At 38.7% G+C, this 16,012-nt stretch overlaps 1 protein-coding gene across 1 annotated transcript in view; it reads right to left on the bottom strand.

Annotated features, from left to right (window-relative positions):
- The window catches only part of LOC117175630 (neuroligin-4, Y-linked), a 422,620-nt gene that overhangs the window by 106,418 nt on the left and 300,190 nt on the right, over positions 1 to 16,012 (bottom strand). Inside the window, exon 7 of the mRNA XM_033365339.1 lies at positions 5,035 to 5,173. Within this exon, the coding sequence (XP_033221230.1) occupies positions 5,035 to 5,173 (139 nt within the window). The remainder of the gene's footprint in view (positions 1 to 5,034; positions 5,174 to 16,012) is intronic.

Here is a 16,012-nt window from a genome sequence, read left to right as displayed (position 1 = left end):
CTAACGTCATATAGTTCTATATTAATGTCTTGAGTCTCTTTAAAAACCAAGCTAACAAAATAAAAATAATCGCATGTGTCACTAGCGTCCATGGAGACCAGGCCTGCCAAAAATAGATTGTTGCTATTGGTCAGCGCCCTAGCCTCCAAACTAATTATGATTGTAAGAATTTCTTTTGATTTTTAACGTTTAATTTCCTCACGAAATAGTTTAACCAATTAGTGAGTGTCAGTTTTGACGGGCAGAGTTTTCCCTTATAAAAGACGTTTCTCTACAGAAATAATAAGGCCCAGAGAGTGCGTTATTACCATCTTTGTTACTCTTACGGTGTTGGCTGCGATCCTATTAGGGTGAATGTTCTGATAGAGATATGTAATGTGTCATTTTAACCTTTGTATACCGTGACCGAATTTTAGTTCAAGAGGTTCTTAGCAATAGATGCAGACCGCAGTTCCCATTGAACACTCCAGGTCTGAGATGGTTCTCCAAAACTTCATGACACGAACTATAATCGTGAACGAATTTTCGGAAACAGCCGACTACAACATCATTCCAAAGAAGAAGGAAATGTATCAAGGCCTAAAAGAAAAAGTAATTGTCCTTGTGATCGCTGTTCTAAGAGGTGCGAAACTATCACGGTTCTTAACCTTAAAGCCATAACTACGTGTTAAAAATATGCAAAGGTGCTTGCGAAATGGATGCAGAAAGCTTTTATTGTTGGTTTGCTTCGTGTCTTCAAGACACACAAACTGCCAAAACCTTTGTGTTTCTTGAAGCCAAAGAGTGACCCAAGGATTACAGCCCAGTGGGTACACTAGTCCTAAACTTGTCCCATATATGCCTTTCAGCGCACGCCTTAAGGAGGTCCTGAGCACCTTTTAAAGACATGAAAAGATCCAAAAGATGTCTTAAAGACTTCAAATTATATGACATGGAGATACAGTCTAAAGACGTCTTTAGGACGTCTCGGTGCCCACTGGGAGCCCTCTGCATCCATCTGGTAAATGTGTAGTATTGTTTCTCACATGTGAGTGTGACTTTAAGGTTGCGAACTAGTGACAGCTCTGCAGATTTAGGAGCAACTATGACGAGGACAATCATTAAACGCAAAATTTGGGGTATAAACTAGCAGCTTACTTCTAAGTTTCACCTCTACTTCATTTCCTTTGCCTTCGCTGTTATGTAGTAGTCGGCCAAAGCCGAGAATCCGGTCACGAATATAGTTCTTTTTTCGAAGTTTTAAAGAGGGATGTAAACGGCCAGAAAAATTAACTCTGCTTCTCTTGGGGCATTCAGCAGGGCGGGGTCGCGGTGAATATAACTCCAAAAATCTTATTATACAAAATAAAGATAAAGGAATATAAGAAATAATTATAGAACAATTAAAAAAATGTCCGAAATTCAACCACAATTGGTTTTAGGGAATCATCCATAGAGTGACCCTGCTTTAAAAGAAAGTTGCGTAAATGACACGAAATTGAACATTATGCGGTTCGCAAAAACGTATAAATTAAGTACACAAACCTGCGAATTGCATTATGTTGTTTGTAGTAAAAAGTATTTCATTTAGCAAAATAGAATATGCAGCTGCTTAAAGTGCCTTATTTCGAATCATTATTAACAAACCAAATTTATACTTAATTGTTTTCTTTGTATCGACCACGATCCACGAACTCAGATAACACAGGCCCACAAAAAAAAGTTGTCTGCACGAGACAACTGACTAATCAACCCTTACGGATTTTGAGCCGCTGAATCCGAATATGGCATCAGAATTTGTTCCACCCGTCTCAGTTTTCCCCTAGATGCAAAAAGTAGGGAAACGCCTAGGGATTTTTTTCTCACACAGGCCATACAAAAATTTATCTGCACGAGACAAGTCACGAGGTTAGACTTATGCATTTTGAGCCGCTGAATCCGAATATGGCCTCAGAATTGGCCCTACCTGTATCAGTTTTCCCCTGGATGCAAAAAGTAGCGAAAAGCTTGGGATTTTCTCGTCACACAGGCCATACAAAAAAATTGCCTGCACGAGACAAGTTACTAGGCTACCCTTACGAATTTTGAGCCGCTGAATCCAAATCTATAGTCAGAATTTCTCCTACACGTCTCAATTTTCCCCTAGATGCAAAAAATAGGAAAAAGTTGTGAGATTTCTGGTCACATATGCCATACAAAAAATTGTCCTGCATGAGACAATTGACTAGACTACCCTTTTGGATTTTGAGCCACTGATTTCAAATCTGGCCTTAGAATTGATCTTACGCTATCTAGTTTCCCCCTAGATGCAGAAAATAAGGAAAACCCTAGGGATAACTTTCACTTTATTTTGATAATACCAGTATACGCGAAAATAGGCACATCGATATTATATTCTCAAGTGCAACGACTTGTAGACACTTAATTTATACAAAGAAATTCTTTAGTGTGCCTTGTATTTCCCCTAGCTTGGGTAATTCTAGGAAAATTAAAGGGTCTTTTCAGATTTAATAGATTTACACGGGGTAAAATCAAATACCTAATATCCTTTAGAGTTTTGCTTGCGAAATTAGTCACTTGTCCCGTGCAGACAACTTTCCTTGATGGGCCTGTGTGACCAGAAAATCCTTAGACTTTGCCCTACATTTTGCATCTTGAGAGAATATCAGAAAGGCCTTCAATTTCCCAAGGATTACCCAAGCTAGGAAAAATGAAATCACACTTGAGAATTGAAATTGAAATTTTTGTGTACAAATTAAGTCTTTATAAGTCGCGGTACTTCAAAATATAACATCTATCTGTCTATTTTCGCGTATACTGGTATTATCGAAATAAAGTCCAGAATATCTCTACGTTTTTGACTATTTTCTGAATCTAGGGGAAAACTGATACGTGTACAAGAAGTTCTGAGGCCAGATTTGGATTCAGCGGCTTAACATCCATTAGGGTAGCCTAGTCACTTGTTCCGTGCAGACAAATTTTTTGTATGCCCTCTGTGATGAAATTTCTATTGAGAGCGCAAAACTACAGAGGAAATAGCATTTGTCTTATTTTTTGCTTTATAAGTGAGTATAACATGCGCAAGAACTTTAGTTTCTGTAGAATCATCCTAACTAGGGGTAACGGTAAGCACACTGGGGATTTTTTTGTGTTTGAATTTGATATATAAGAGTCACGCAACATAAGAATATGAAACTAGTACGTGTATTCTTCTGTATACTGGTAGTATCAAAGTAATGTCCAGAATAGCCCCAGTTTTACCTTATTTTCTGCATCTAGGTGAAAACTAATACGTGTAGAACAAATTCTCAGGCCAGATTTGGATTCAGCAGCTACAATTTATAAGGATAACCTATTCACTTATCTTGTGAAGACAAATTTTTTGTATGACCTGTGTGACGAGAAAATCCATAGGCTTCAGCCTACATTTTGAACCTAAGAGAAAACAGACGTGTAGGACAAATTCTGAGGCCATATTCTGATTCAGCGACTCAAAGTTCATAAGGGTAGCCTAGTCACCTGCCTCGTGCAGAAAACTTTTTTTTGTGGGCCTGTGTAATCAATACAATCAAACTGGACGGTATAATACAAACCATCAAGTCATTAGACATCTCAGCCAATGATATTGCCCTAATTATCTACAGAAACACTGTCACTGCCTAAAATGCTTAGGCCTCTCACAAAGCAAATTCATCTCAATGAATTAAATGCGAATTGAGATTAGAAAATTCTTCGTATTGGACGGTATTCTCTAGCGCAATCACTTGATCAATCGTTATTTCCTAATAGATTGCTTGCTACCGCTTAGAACTAAAAGTTAATGAATATGAGCGAAAAAAACAAAAAATTTGAAAGATCACTACATTTTTCAGTAGATACTGTAAAAAACATTACATTGTGTTAATACACAATGCCTGAAAAAAACACATCGGGCACTTGAAAAACACTAAATTTCTGTTAAAATCACTAAAATGGCCACCCTGAATAACTAATCTTCTACATTTCTGTGCATGTAATGGACTTCCCGTCTGCTCTGCGGTTTTGTGAAGGTACGCTCCTTTTAAAGTCATCTCGTGTTTCGAGACCATTGTTAGGCGGTAATAATTTTAACTTTCGTTGATGGCATTAACGGCATGTGATTTACAATTGCAATCCCGGCAATTGAAGATTCAAGCACTCGTGCATATACATGACCTTACGCGTGCCAATATCGCGGGTCGTAAGCTTGTATTTCGCCCATGGGACCAGTTTCAACTAGTAGGGTATAACCGGAATGCCAAGAAAATAGGCAGATACCTTGTCCATTGCTAATAGATTAGAAGGCCAAATATATCGAAAAAGACACTTTATCTGTTCCGAAGAGCCTTCGTCACTGAGTTTGTTTTATGATTGCGGCTGTCAGGAATTCCTCGATATAGATAGGTCTCACCAGCATCAAGGTATCTAAGAACACTCACATGAACAAGTCCTGGGCTCTCGTAAACGCCAGTAATTCGCCTTTGCTTCAGATGAATCTTGGCTTAGTTTTCTCATTCAGAGTCCATACCAATATCCCTATTATACATCGCGAAAAGAATTAAAGTGCTATAAAACCAGCTTACACTGGAAGAATATATCTTCAGAGTATCCATTTAAAATACATGAGTTCAATTTTAATGTAATTGTGCAAGAGTTAATGATGTCAAAATCTGCATGTTTAGAAATTATAAATCAAAAACTACCCGCCTAATCCTGTAATTTGCCTATTTTTTACAGCTTCATTTTATCCTGATTATTCATATGGACTCACTCCAAAGTTAGTTCCATATTGTATTGAGCATCTAATATTAAATGAAATAATGAATGAGGCAGATTGAATTGATCGTCAGATACTTTCAACCTATGAGGCACTAATATATCATACTTTTCATATTTTAAAGGAAAATATTATATCTTTTAAATCACTAAAAATCGTTGGCTTAGAATACGATATCTCTGAATTATTAATTGTGAGATTCCAAAATTTTTACATTTCGTATTTTCAGTTCCTCGGCAAGAGAATAACGTATTTTTTACCTGCGGGTAATCTCCAAATTTCGTTTGGTAATCGAACACGTAAAGGTAGGAATTTCTGTGTGATTGACTATGTAGATCAACGGTCCTTGTTGTTGGCGCTACAATGTTGGCATCACCCAAAGCCTCTAAAGTTTCGTCTCTAGAAAATAAGAAGTGATTGTACATTGTATTTTTTGTTAATTGTTTTTTGAAGTATTAATGGTTAGATTATTTAAAATAAAACAAAGCTCCATAATCGGTTAAAATTGTATTTAGCTGTTTGTAATTTTTTTTAAACTTTAAATACTTTTATTGATCGTAGTGATACGTGAATAGTGCATATTACAACTTGTGTCTTTGCACTAGTCACTTTGATCCCACTGGATCGAAACAATTGCAAAATTAACTTTAATAAAGCTTTCAAAAATATAGTCATTTTATACTAGTCAGTTGCGGCGAGAGTATAAGAGATTATAAAATTTTAGGAAAAATTAAATTTTTTCTACTCCAAATTTTAAATCTCGATTCAGTAAAAAGATATTAGGATATTTTTAAACCTCTGATGACATCATATGACCTTAAAAATGGCGGGATGGCTTAAGGGTCTAATCGAACGAGGGAAGTGGAACTGATTATCTAGAGGAACTGCATCACGCGGTGTAGCGACCCTGGTCAACAGATGGAACTGATGGACTCTGCAAGGGGCTAATAGCAAACTCCGCTGAAACATCAGATTCAAACCCAGAATGAGTAGAGAAACTATCCAGTACAGTTTTCCAATACCGTAGGATGAATTAAAAACTGTATTTAATTTGTTATAAATAAATAAGTGGATGAAAATTGTTTCATATGGTATTACGGTATACAGTCCCTTAATTCTCACTGGATTTCCTTAATTGATCAACAAAAGTAATTTGTGTATCATACCCGTGAGGATTCATAAATAAACAATCATTATTATAAACAAATAGAGAAAACAATTTTTGGTTCAGCTGTTGGTAACAAAAAGAATAGTCATTTCCCATGGAATTAGCTCTATAGAGTTCGTGAGTTACACACAGTTATCATATCTGCTTATATAATAACAATTCGCAATTGTTCAAACGAATAACGTAAGGGGATTTGGATGAATAATAACAACTGCCATTGTTATAAACAATTTCATTAACAATTACTCATCTTTCCTTTTCGTCATGGAATGGATAGCATTTTCCACCCAGCATCAACTGCAGATCACTAATTGATGATACGCATTTATTATTTTCGATCATCCGATAACAACTGTTGATTATTTAAACAAATGTAATTACAAAAATACACAGTTTGTCGAAAAAATCCAGATTAAGCTCATACTCAAGCGGAAAAATCCAGTTCAAGCTCGCACCCAACCGGATAAATCCAGTTCAAGCTCGCACTCAACCGGAAAAATCCAGTGCAAGCTCGCACTCCACCGGAAAAATCCAGTTCGAGCTCGTAGTCTGATTCGTGACTTCGGCTTCCTGTGGGCTCTCCCTCCTTCCGAGCAAGATAACTCGAGTGCGAGTAGTGGAGAACCCTGACAACTGTACCATTTGAGTTGTGTCAAGCAAGCCAGCAACTCAGATTCTCTGATACTTTTATATATTTTCTTCAATAAACTTCGATTCTATTTAAATACATGTTACATTATCTCGGATTCCCTTAACCACTTACAATAGTCCGAATACAGTGACATTTTACTAATCTGTTGAATCGTATTCTCACCTTTCTTGAATCCCGCATCCAATACAATTATCAATTAGTTACTTGACATTCTTTTTTATGAATTTTTGCTTTATTTTCTTCTTCTGAAGGATTCTGAAGGACTCTGAAGAATTCGAGAGAATTAGCTCGTGTAAAACTTTCTCGATATTTCATGCCAGCATTCACGAAAAAATGGGGAAAAAGTGTAGGTTATCAGAAAACGCACAGTGAAAAATTTCTCCTGAAAAATAATACATGGTTGAATTCGGAATTTTCTTTATCAGAGACATCCTCATCCATTCTTCGTAGAACAAAGAGTTTTGATGAATGCTCTGATAAAATGAAAGAAGGAGAATTGACGCAGTTAAACAGTCCGTGTCAGGAGGTGAAATTGATCTGTTTGATAATTTACGAACACTGGACAACGAAACTGCGATTGTTCTGTCAGAAAAGGTCTCTCAAATGATGCAACGGATATTGATACGGTAGATTTGTAGAATGAAAATCCAATCTCATTCATTGATGATGAAGCTCTCGCACTTTTTGTGGATTTCAAGCTTACAAAAATTAAATATAAACTTTTGAGGAATTACTAGACTTTTGGATTACACTGCTGCTAGACTGTTGAAATGTGAAAATCTTGAACCACCTGAATGTAAGAGGCATTTGAAAATGACATTAGAATTTGGTGGTGATGGAACTTCCGTACTCAATCCTTAGAAACAGCGATTTGAAGATTCTGAAAATTAAGAAAAAACACTTTTTTTATGTCTTTGGTTCCTTTCCACCTTAAATGTTTGGATGATCCGTCAGTTTCAATGATTTGGGAGAACCCCCGACCTTGTTCACCGATATACTGCTTGCCAATAATGTTCGAGTATGTCAAAGAATCTAAAGAGAAAATTTTACTCGAATGCGGGAAAATTTACAAGCAAATGAAAAGATTGAAGCAAAGCAAGATCGAAATTGACGAAACGACATATTATGTGGAGCATGAAATAATCGGGACAATGATAGATGGAAAAGTATGCGAACATATAACCGGTTCCTCTTCTGCTGCTAATTGTATCATTTGCGGGTCGAAGCCAAGCGAGATGAATAATATACAGAAAGTGTTAGAAAGACCAGAAAATGAAGCTGCGTTCAAACTTGGGTTGAAAGTCTTACATCAATGGATTCGCCAAATGGAATAGGTTTTGAACCTCAGTTATCGATTACCAATTGAAGTGTAGGCATGCAAAACCAAGGAGAAAAAGGAGGTTCGCAATTCGAGAAAGAAATTCGTGAACGACTTGGCTTGATATTGAATACTCTGAAACAATGTGCTGGTTCTTCCAATGATGGGAATACAGCTAGAAAATTATTTGAAACTTATAAAATTATTTCCGAAATCACCGGTTTTGACGAAGAAATCCTGAAGAATATGTACATAGTCTTAAAAGTCATAGCATCTGCTAGTGCCATTGAAACCAAAAAGTTCCACGAACATGCTCTTAAAACAGTCAACCTGCTCATTCAGAAATACAATTGGTATTTCATGCCTGCATTACTACACAAATTGTTTATTTATGGAGCCAAAATAATAGACTCCTTCGTCATTCCAATCAGACAATTATCGGAAGAGGCTCAGGAAGCCAAAAATAAAGATTTCAAGAGATGCAGAGAAAATAATACAAGGAAGACAAGTCGCATCGACACTAACACAGATTTATTGCATTATCACCTATTCTCTTCTGATTTTCATGTATCAAGTCTGAGAAGTGAGTTCGTGAAGCCAGAAAGACCACTGCATCTAGAAACAGAAGTTTTACATTTGAAACAGATGTAAAGTCTGATGTGCGTATCAAATGAAAATTAATATTATTCTCATGAAATCGTTCATGCCGATAACAATTGGGTTTAAAAAATTGGTCATTCACAGTTAATTTAGTTCTGAAAACGAAGTAAGAATATCGCAAAAAAGGCCAAACTGTGTATTTTTTTATTACATTTGTTTAAATAATGAACAATTGTTATTGGATGATCCAAAATAATGAATATGTATCATCCATTAGTGATATGCAGTTAATTTTGGGTGGAAAACGCTATTCATTTCATGACGAACAGAATAATTATTCATGAAATTGTTTATATCAATGGAAGTGGTTATTATTTATCCAAATCCCCTAACGTTATTCGCAAATCAGGCATTAAAAAATAAATACATCCAAAGAACGGAGTTTGTGTGACGAAAAACAGCCGAATAATGCAATTGTTAACTACGATCGTTTGAACAATTCCGAATTGTTATTATATGAGCAGATATGATAACTAAATATCATTCACGAGCTCTATGGAGCTGATTCCATGAAAAATGACCATTCTTTTCGCCACCAATAGCTAAAGCCAAAAATTGTACTGGATACTTGCTCTACTCATTCTGCGTATTTGGGAATGAATCTGAGTATTCTCTTGGAAATGGTTCTTTATTTATCTTATCACTTATTTGATAAAAATGAGCGACACATTAAATAAAAAACAAAAATAATAAAGTATCGCATCTGGGGCCCGATCAAGCCCACCGCCAAAGGTAAGCAATTTTGGTTTCCAAGCTATTCTAGAGGCACCTCACCGTTATTAGGGCGAGACTGAAGTGCACAAGTAGATAAAACTACACGTGTTTAGGCTGTAACGCAAACTTCCACAAAACATAATGGGGAAGCACAGACACCAACAGCAGGGGAAGCGATTTAATTGACTGCTTATCGGGTACTGAGCAAAAGATGCTTAATCGTAATGATACTCCTACATTTCAGAATAAAAACAGGAATTTGATTCTCGATTTGACTTTATGCTCGAAAGCACTGAGGACCAAGAAGAACTCAAAGTCATGCATGTGGAATTCCCTACAAGCTAGGGTACATACAGTAAGTACAATTTTTCTACAAGTACAATTAAGTCTAGAAAAAAGCAGAATGGTGGAACACCCATGTGGAGAAACTCCGCGAAAATACTAAAGCATTATACAACAGGACAAACAGAACTAAATTGCCCTCCGACTGGGACATCTATAAGACGGCTCAGTATGAAAGAGTGAAATGGTTGAATGGAATTTTACGGTCAAGGTCGTTGATATAAAGAAGGTTGAATGGACCACTTGGTCCTTCTGTATTTTTAAATCACCAAGGGCGAATGGATTATACTTAGAGATCATACAAAAGAGCATTGTAAAGAGGGCAACACGCCTTTCAGGCAAGCAGATCTGTAGAAATTGCGATCCAGGTTGCCGTGGCAAAATTGTGATGCAGCTTTGAGAAATATAGGGCTGCAGGCACCAGCTGCAGGTTTAACGAAGAGAGGGAGACTGTAGTGTTCGAATTTGATCATCGAGAGGGACAGTAAAGGCTTCAGATTTGAACCTAAGGCTGGTAAGCAGTTTTAGGCACCTTTGGCTGGTGACCAGCTGTAGGGTTTTTGTAAGGGTGCTCGCTGTATGCGAGTCGCCTATAACACATCTACAGCCCCAATATAAGAAGTTTATCATAATCAATGCACGAAGTGCTTCGATGTTCATAAGCTCATCCAATTAGGGGCGTGACGGGAATAATGAGGAGCATCCGCACAGTGGCGTTAGGACTTATGCTCTGTGACAAACCCATACACTTGTAGATAACTGCCAGGGGGCTTACGCGATAGACCTTCTAGCAAAGCAAAGAACTGGACAAGGGCGATTAGACACATTAGGCGCTATCGAGATATGATAAACTGCTAATTACACAAATGAGGCGAGATGAAACAATAAAAGCTTAAACTTTACCAAGACGCTCCGCGCCTACATCCGAAGCAGGGATATGTGGAAAGGAAATCCTAATTAGCTCTTCCAGGGTCAAGTCTGGTGCACAGACGATTGCAAAAAAGTGGAAGAATCAGGAGCAGAAATCTACGACAGCACGGGATTTAGAGGGACAGGAAACCCATTTGGGTAACATGAAAGTTTATTCCAACCGTGATCTGCTCGAATAGTCAAGCGCAGCGAAAAGAGAAAATACTAGTAATACTGAGAAAAAAACAAGATTCCCGAAAACAATCCTGCGCTATTCTTACAGGATAGACCAAGCCTCGAAAGCCCTAGAATTTCCTTAAAAAGATACAAGAACAGTAGTTTAGATGCTCACAGGGCACAACTACCTAAACTATCATATACAGAAAATAACGAACAAGCACACGAGAGAGGGCATAAAATGCGGCAGAGAAAATGACAAACTTCTCTGCATATAAAAACTTTTGAGCCTTAACTATGATCGGCGCCAGATTAGACCATATGACTCTGAGACTGTGACACGTTATGCGTAAGAATTTTTGGATTATGACTGCAGATTGTAACTAATTAAATCTCTTGCTTTATACACGCCTACAAAGGTGAGAAGCATATGTTTTACAAATTCATTGTGTTTAAAAAAAAGAGTTTGTGTATGAGACGTAGCATTAAAGTCCCTTTTCATTAGAATCTTGCCCCTTTGAGTTGGTAGTTCGGTAGAAAATCCGCCAGGGAGCGCCGTGCTGCTTCTATCGCAATAGATATCACGCAACAAGTGTTAAGAGAGCAGTCGATGCAAAGCAAACCATACTCACCTCGAGCAAAGGTTACCGTTATCATAAAGGCGGTTCCTTCGAAGTGAGGCTTTTCCATTGCTACGTTCGAGCTGACTCTTCCTTTTTTATTGATATTCTACAAATTTTAGGAATTTTTTCCTTCATAACTTTCTAAAATTGTGAGCTATTACACAATAGCCTAATGAATATTCCCTGTCAAATTTTGGGGAAAATTCACCACTTTTTGGGTAATATTGCAGAACAATGTTCGGAAAACTTTTCCTACTAAAATTTGGGGGAAATCCCCGACAATGTGTGGAAATACGCGTCAACGCAACTTTGGTGAAGATTCCCCAAAACAATTTTTATAGCGTATGAGATTCAACATCATATATTACTATAGGTATTAAATGTAGAAGGATGCGAAATATTACGGGGTCGGAGAACTTCTACTTTATCGAGAACTACAAAATGGTGAAAACATTCATCCTAGAAAACTTCGTCAAGATCAAATGTTTTCCAGTATATTTTCATGAGCTTTGTTGCGCCGACTCGACAAGAGATATCAAGTTCAAATCGCAACCAGCGGATCAAGTATCACTGTCTGCGGTGCATACCCTCATTCCACTCTTTGTGCGTCCTTAAATCGTGTAGATATTCTTTATTCCACAGAGTCCGAAAAGGGATGTACCATTTGTTAGACTTGCTGCCACGACCGAAAGTTACCCAGATGGTCTACAAAAACCAGCTCGCACAAACTAAAGCAGCTTTGGTAGTAAGATCACTGACTACCAAACTTTCATAAAAAGTATAAAAATAATCTACTTCTTACTGCAGGAAAGATTTTTTAAATTTAACTTAATTTTTTGAAATATTTTCATCCAGTAAGAAGGAATTTGCAGATTCACGCGATAAAAAAATAATGCATTTTTCAATTACGTTTCTGCCGGGTTTTCAGTTATACGGATACAATTTCCCAATAATTTTTTTTTATTTAAGCGTTTAAATTTAGTTTGGGAATGCAGGAATCACAGTCTCTATTATTTCTAAAAATAGAGTACCTTTTTTCAAAAATAGAGGACTTTTTCAGAGAATTACAAAAAATGAAGCATAGGATAAATAAAGAAATCAAGGTTAATAAAATTGTTATCAGTGCTCGCATGGAAATTTGTATATATAATTAAAAATTTCTCATAAGGACAACCGCAGGATTTCGCCGGGAGCGGGTGCTAATCTGGAAAATTACACACGCTCCCACCGAAATCGCGGTAAAATTTCAGCCACAACCACGTCTTACGTCTTCCGACCGTGAGGTTATAGTCTGTAACGGATTTAATACGACAATCCAGCAAAAGCGTCGTGCACCCTAAGAACACGGAGCGACCCAAGGACTACCGCCTTCTGCGTTTTTCCCGCAAGTGTTTTAACATAATGTTGACACGCAGGGATGCTTTTTAGGCCATTAGAAAGTGAAAGCTTGGCACCTTCAAGAGGGCCTCTCTTTCTTTTCATTCTCCTTGGTTACGATGTTTCTGTGAGCCGCTGCCGAAAATTCGATAACGAACATGGTTCGCTTCTTGAAGTCAAGAAGAACCATGTCAGGTCTCGAGTGAGCAACAGAAACAATTGTCGAGAATATAAAGTTCCAGTATATGTGGCACTTCCCGTTCTCGATAATTGACTCGATTTCCCTAGGAGCATTTAGAGGAGCGATATTAAGGTTAATGCCGTAAGAGTGACAGAGATGATAATAAAGCACTCTGAGTGCAGCATTGTGCCTTTGAATGTAGCTTGTTCCCGCATGAGTTGGACAACTAGATAGTATGTGAGCTAAATGCTCGGGGTGTGCATGGCACGCCCTGCAACTATCATCAGGAATGCCTTGGCTTAAAATGTGGCGACGGTATGTTAAGGGGGAAATGACACCGTCATGGCATGGGAAAATCAAACCCTCCGTACCAGACTTCAATCCGGGCGACTTAAGGAAAGCAAACGTTATCTCACAAGACATTGAATGATCCTTCACATTTCTGTGGAAGATATCGTTCATCCTCTTATCGAGGAGCTGTTCACGAAAGTTTTTCTCTTGTGCTTTCTTAATCCGGGCTTTAAGGAGTGAGTACTCGAGATATATAAGATTTGATGCATTGTGCTCACCCCTAATACTGAAGTCACGTCCGAGTGTTTCAGCATCCCCCTCCGCTGCTTTGTACAGAAACGCTCCTTTACCCACTTCTTCGTGATTCCTGACCATATTAAGAAGAGGGTCTCTTCCATTTGCAACTTTTGTTCATGTGCATAACCCTTTTTGTCCCGATATCAAGGGATCTGAGGTCGTTCTTCGTCCATGGAACTACTCCAAATGAATAGAGTACTACCGGGACGGCAAGCATGTTCGTTGCAGACACTTTGTTCCTTGCCGACAGTTCTGAAGACCAAATCTGTTGGATGAGACGTTTGTATCTCCTTCGGAGAGTATCCTTTATAGATGTCATATCCTGATTGCGGCTCTATGGCACGCCCATGTATGTATAAGTCTCTCCAGCGCAAAGGTGTGGTGTAGCGCTTCTATTAACGAGCTCAGGATCTTTAGGGATGTCATTAAGTTTTCCTCGCTTCAAATAAACCTTGGCGAATTTGTCTAACCCAAATTCCATTCCAATTTCCTTAGTATATCGTTTGACAATCCCTTGAGCTAGATGTAGTTGCTCTTTGTTTTAAACATAGATCTTAAGATCGTTCATGTAAAATACATGAGTGACCTTGTACTTTCGATCTACAGGTTTGCCGCACAAGTACCGGTCGGAATGGCGAAGTGCTAGAGATAGTGGCAATAATGTAAGGCAAAAGAGGAGTGGGCACATGGTGTCGCCCTGAAAGACACCCCTCTGAAAGATGAACTTGTTAGTTGTCACACAGTTTTTTTCAGATGAGATAGTAAATCTGGTTTATCAAAGCGGCATCAATCTCTCATCGATAAGTCACGCTGGTAGAATGCTGCATCTTTGCAGACACATCTATCGTTGAGCAGGTTCTCCCGATATCTGGCTACGCCTTTCTTTGAGCCTCGTTATTCATACATTTCTTGCCACACAGGTACAATTTACCGAACAATCCTATCATTTAGGATAACTGTAAATATCTTATAAATTGTGTTCAGACAAGTTATTGGCCTGTAATTCTTCGGGTCAGATAAGTGGCCTATTTTCGGCAGGACTATTGTACGCCCTTCCACCAACCACTCCGGAATCGGCTGTTCCGACTTCAAATATAAGGTGAAAATACGGGCCAAATGCTGATGGGTTGAAGAAACCTTCTTCCACGAGAAGGTTTTGATACAATCTGGTCCCGGTGCGGAATAGTTCTTCATCCCTCTTAATAGTTTTTTCCCCTCCTCGGTAGTGATGGGTGGGCATTCTTTATCAGGTGTTATGAGGACAACACATAACTCCTTGAAGCTATTTATATTTTCTGAGTCTTCGTCCAGTCTATGCTGCACTTTATAGACTTCTTTCCAAAATACTTCGACTCACTGAATGCGGGACGCGTACTGTTTTGGCCAGCCTATCTTTATGGCAAGTTGATGCATTCGTCTTTTGGTCTTATGACATACCGTTGGTTTTGTTTCACGGTTCGCATCGGCCAAAGCTCTCGCTGCATTATACACACAATAATTTATAGCTCAGCGGTCGGATTCTCCGGAACAATGTCCACGAAGCTCGTCATCCATTTCAGCCAGATCTTTAGACTTGAGAGAAACCTTGGTGTTGATGTTTCTCCGGGTCGTAAAGCATCGCTCTTCCTCTATTGGATGCCTGCTCGCGGTTGGTCTTAGTGTCGCCTCTCTTTCTCTGTTACCTGCTTGTTCTAGCTGTGGTAGAGTAGGCTCCGGGTGTTTTTCGCACCACAGAGCATCCAGCCATGCCATGTAACCCCACTCAGGGGCCACACTCGCATCGTAGCACTCTATCAAGTCGGGATTCAGTCGCTCCGTCCATCCCGAGGTCGCGAGATCCCGTCGATCCATCGCATTGAACCGTTTTCATTGGATTCCCCAGCTCTCGATTGGTCGACATTATTGGCCGACCGATTGTCGGGAGCCCTGCGCATTCTGTTTTTTTGAACCGCACTTACTGCAACTATGTTTGGCCTTGTCATTGTTGTTCCTACGGAAAGCTAGGGCATTAACCTTAATATCACTCCTTTAAATGCTCCTAGGGAGATCAAGTCAATTGTCGAGAATGGGAAGTGCCGCATATACTGGCACTTTATATTGTCGACAATTGCTTCTCTTGCACACTCGAGGTCAGACATGGTGCTTCTTGACTTCGAATAGCGGACAATTTTCGTTATCGAATTTTCGGCACCAGCTGACAAAAACGTCATAGCTAAGGAGAATAAAAAGAAAGAGAGGTATACAGACCTTATAAGGGAATTGCAACGATTGTATCCAGAATATTCTGTTGAACTAATCGTCCTTATCATCGGCGCTCTTGGATGTGCCAAGTTTTCACACGTTAATAACCTGAGAAGCATGCCCGCGTGTCAACAATATGCTAAAACACTTGCGGGAAAAATGCAGAAGGCAAAAGTCCTTGGATCACTTTGTGTTCTGAGGGTGTACGAAACTTTTGCCGGATCGTCGTACTGATTCCGTTACAGACTGTAACCAGCTATCTCACGGTCGTGAGACGTGGTTGTGGCT

This window comes from Belonocnema kinseyi, chromosome 6 (genome assembly GCF_010883055.1).
Source record: "Belonocnema kinseyi isolate 2016_QV_RU_SX_M_011 chromosome 6, B_treatae_v1, whole genome shotgun sequence".
Lineage (NCBI taxonomy): Eukaryota > Metazoa > Arthropoda > Insecta > Hymenoptera > Cynipidae > Belonocnema > Belonocnema kinseyi.
Note: the sequence above shows the minus strand (reverse complement) of the source record. Positions and strands in the feature narration are given on the sequence as shown.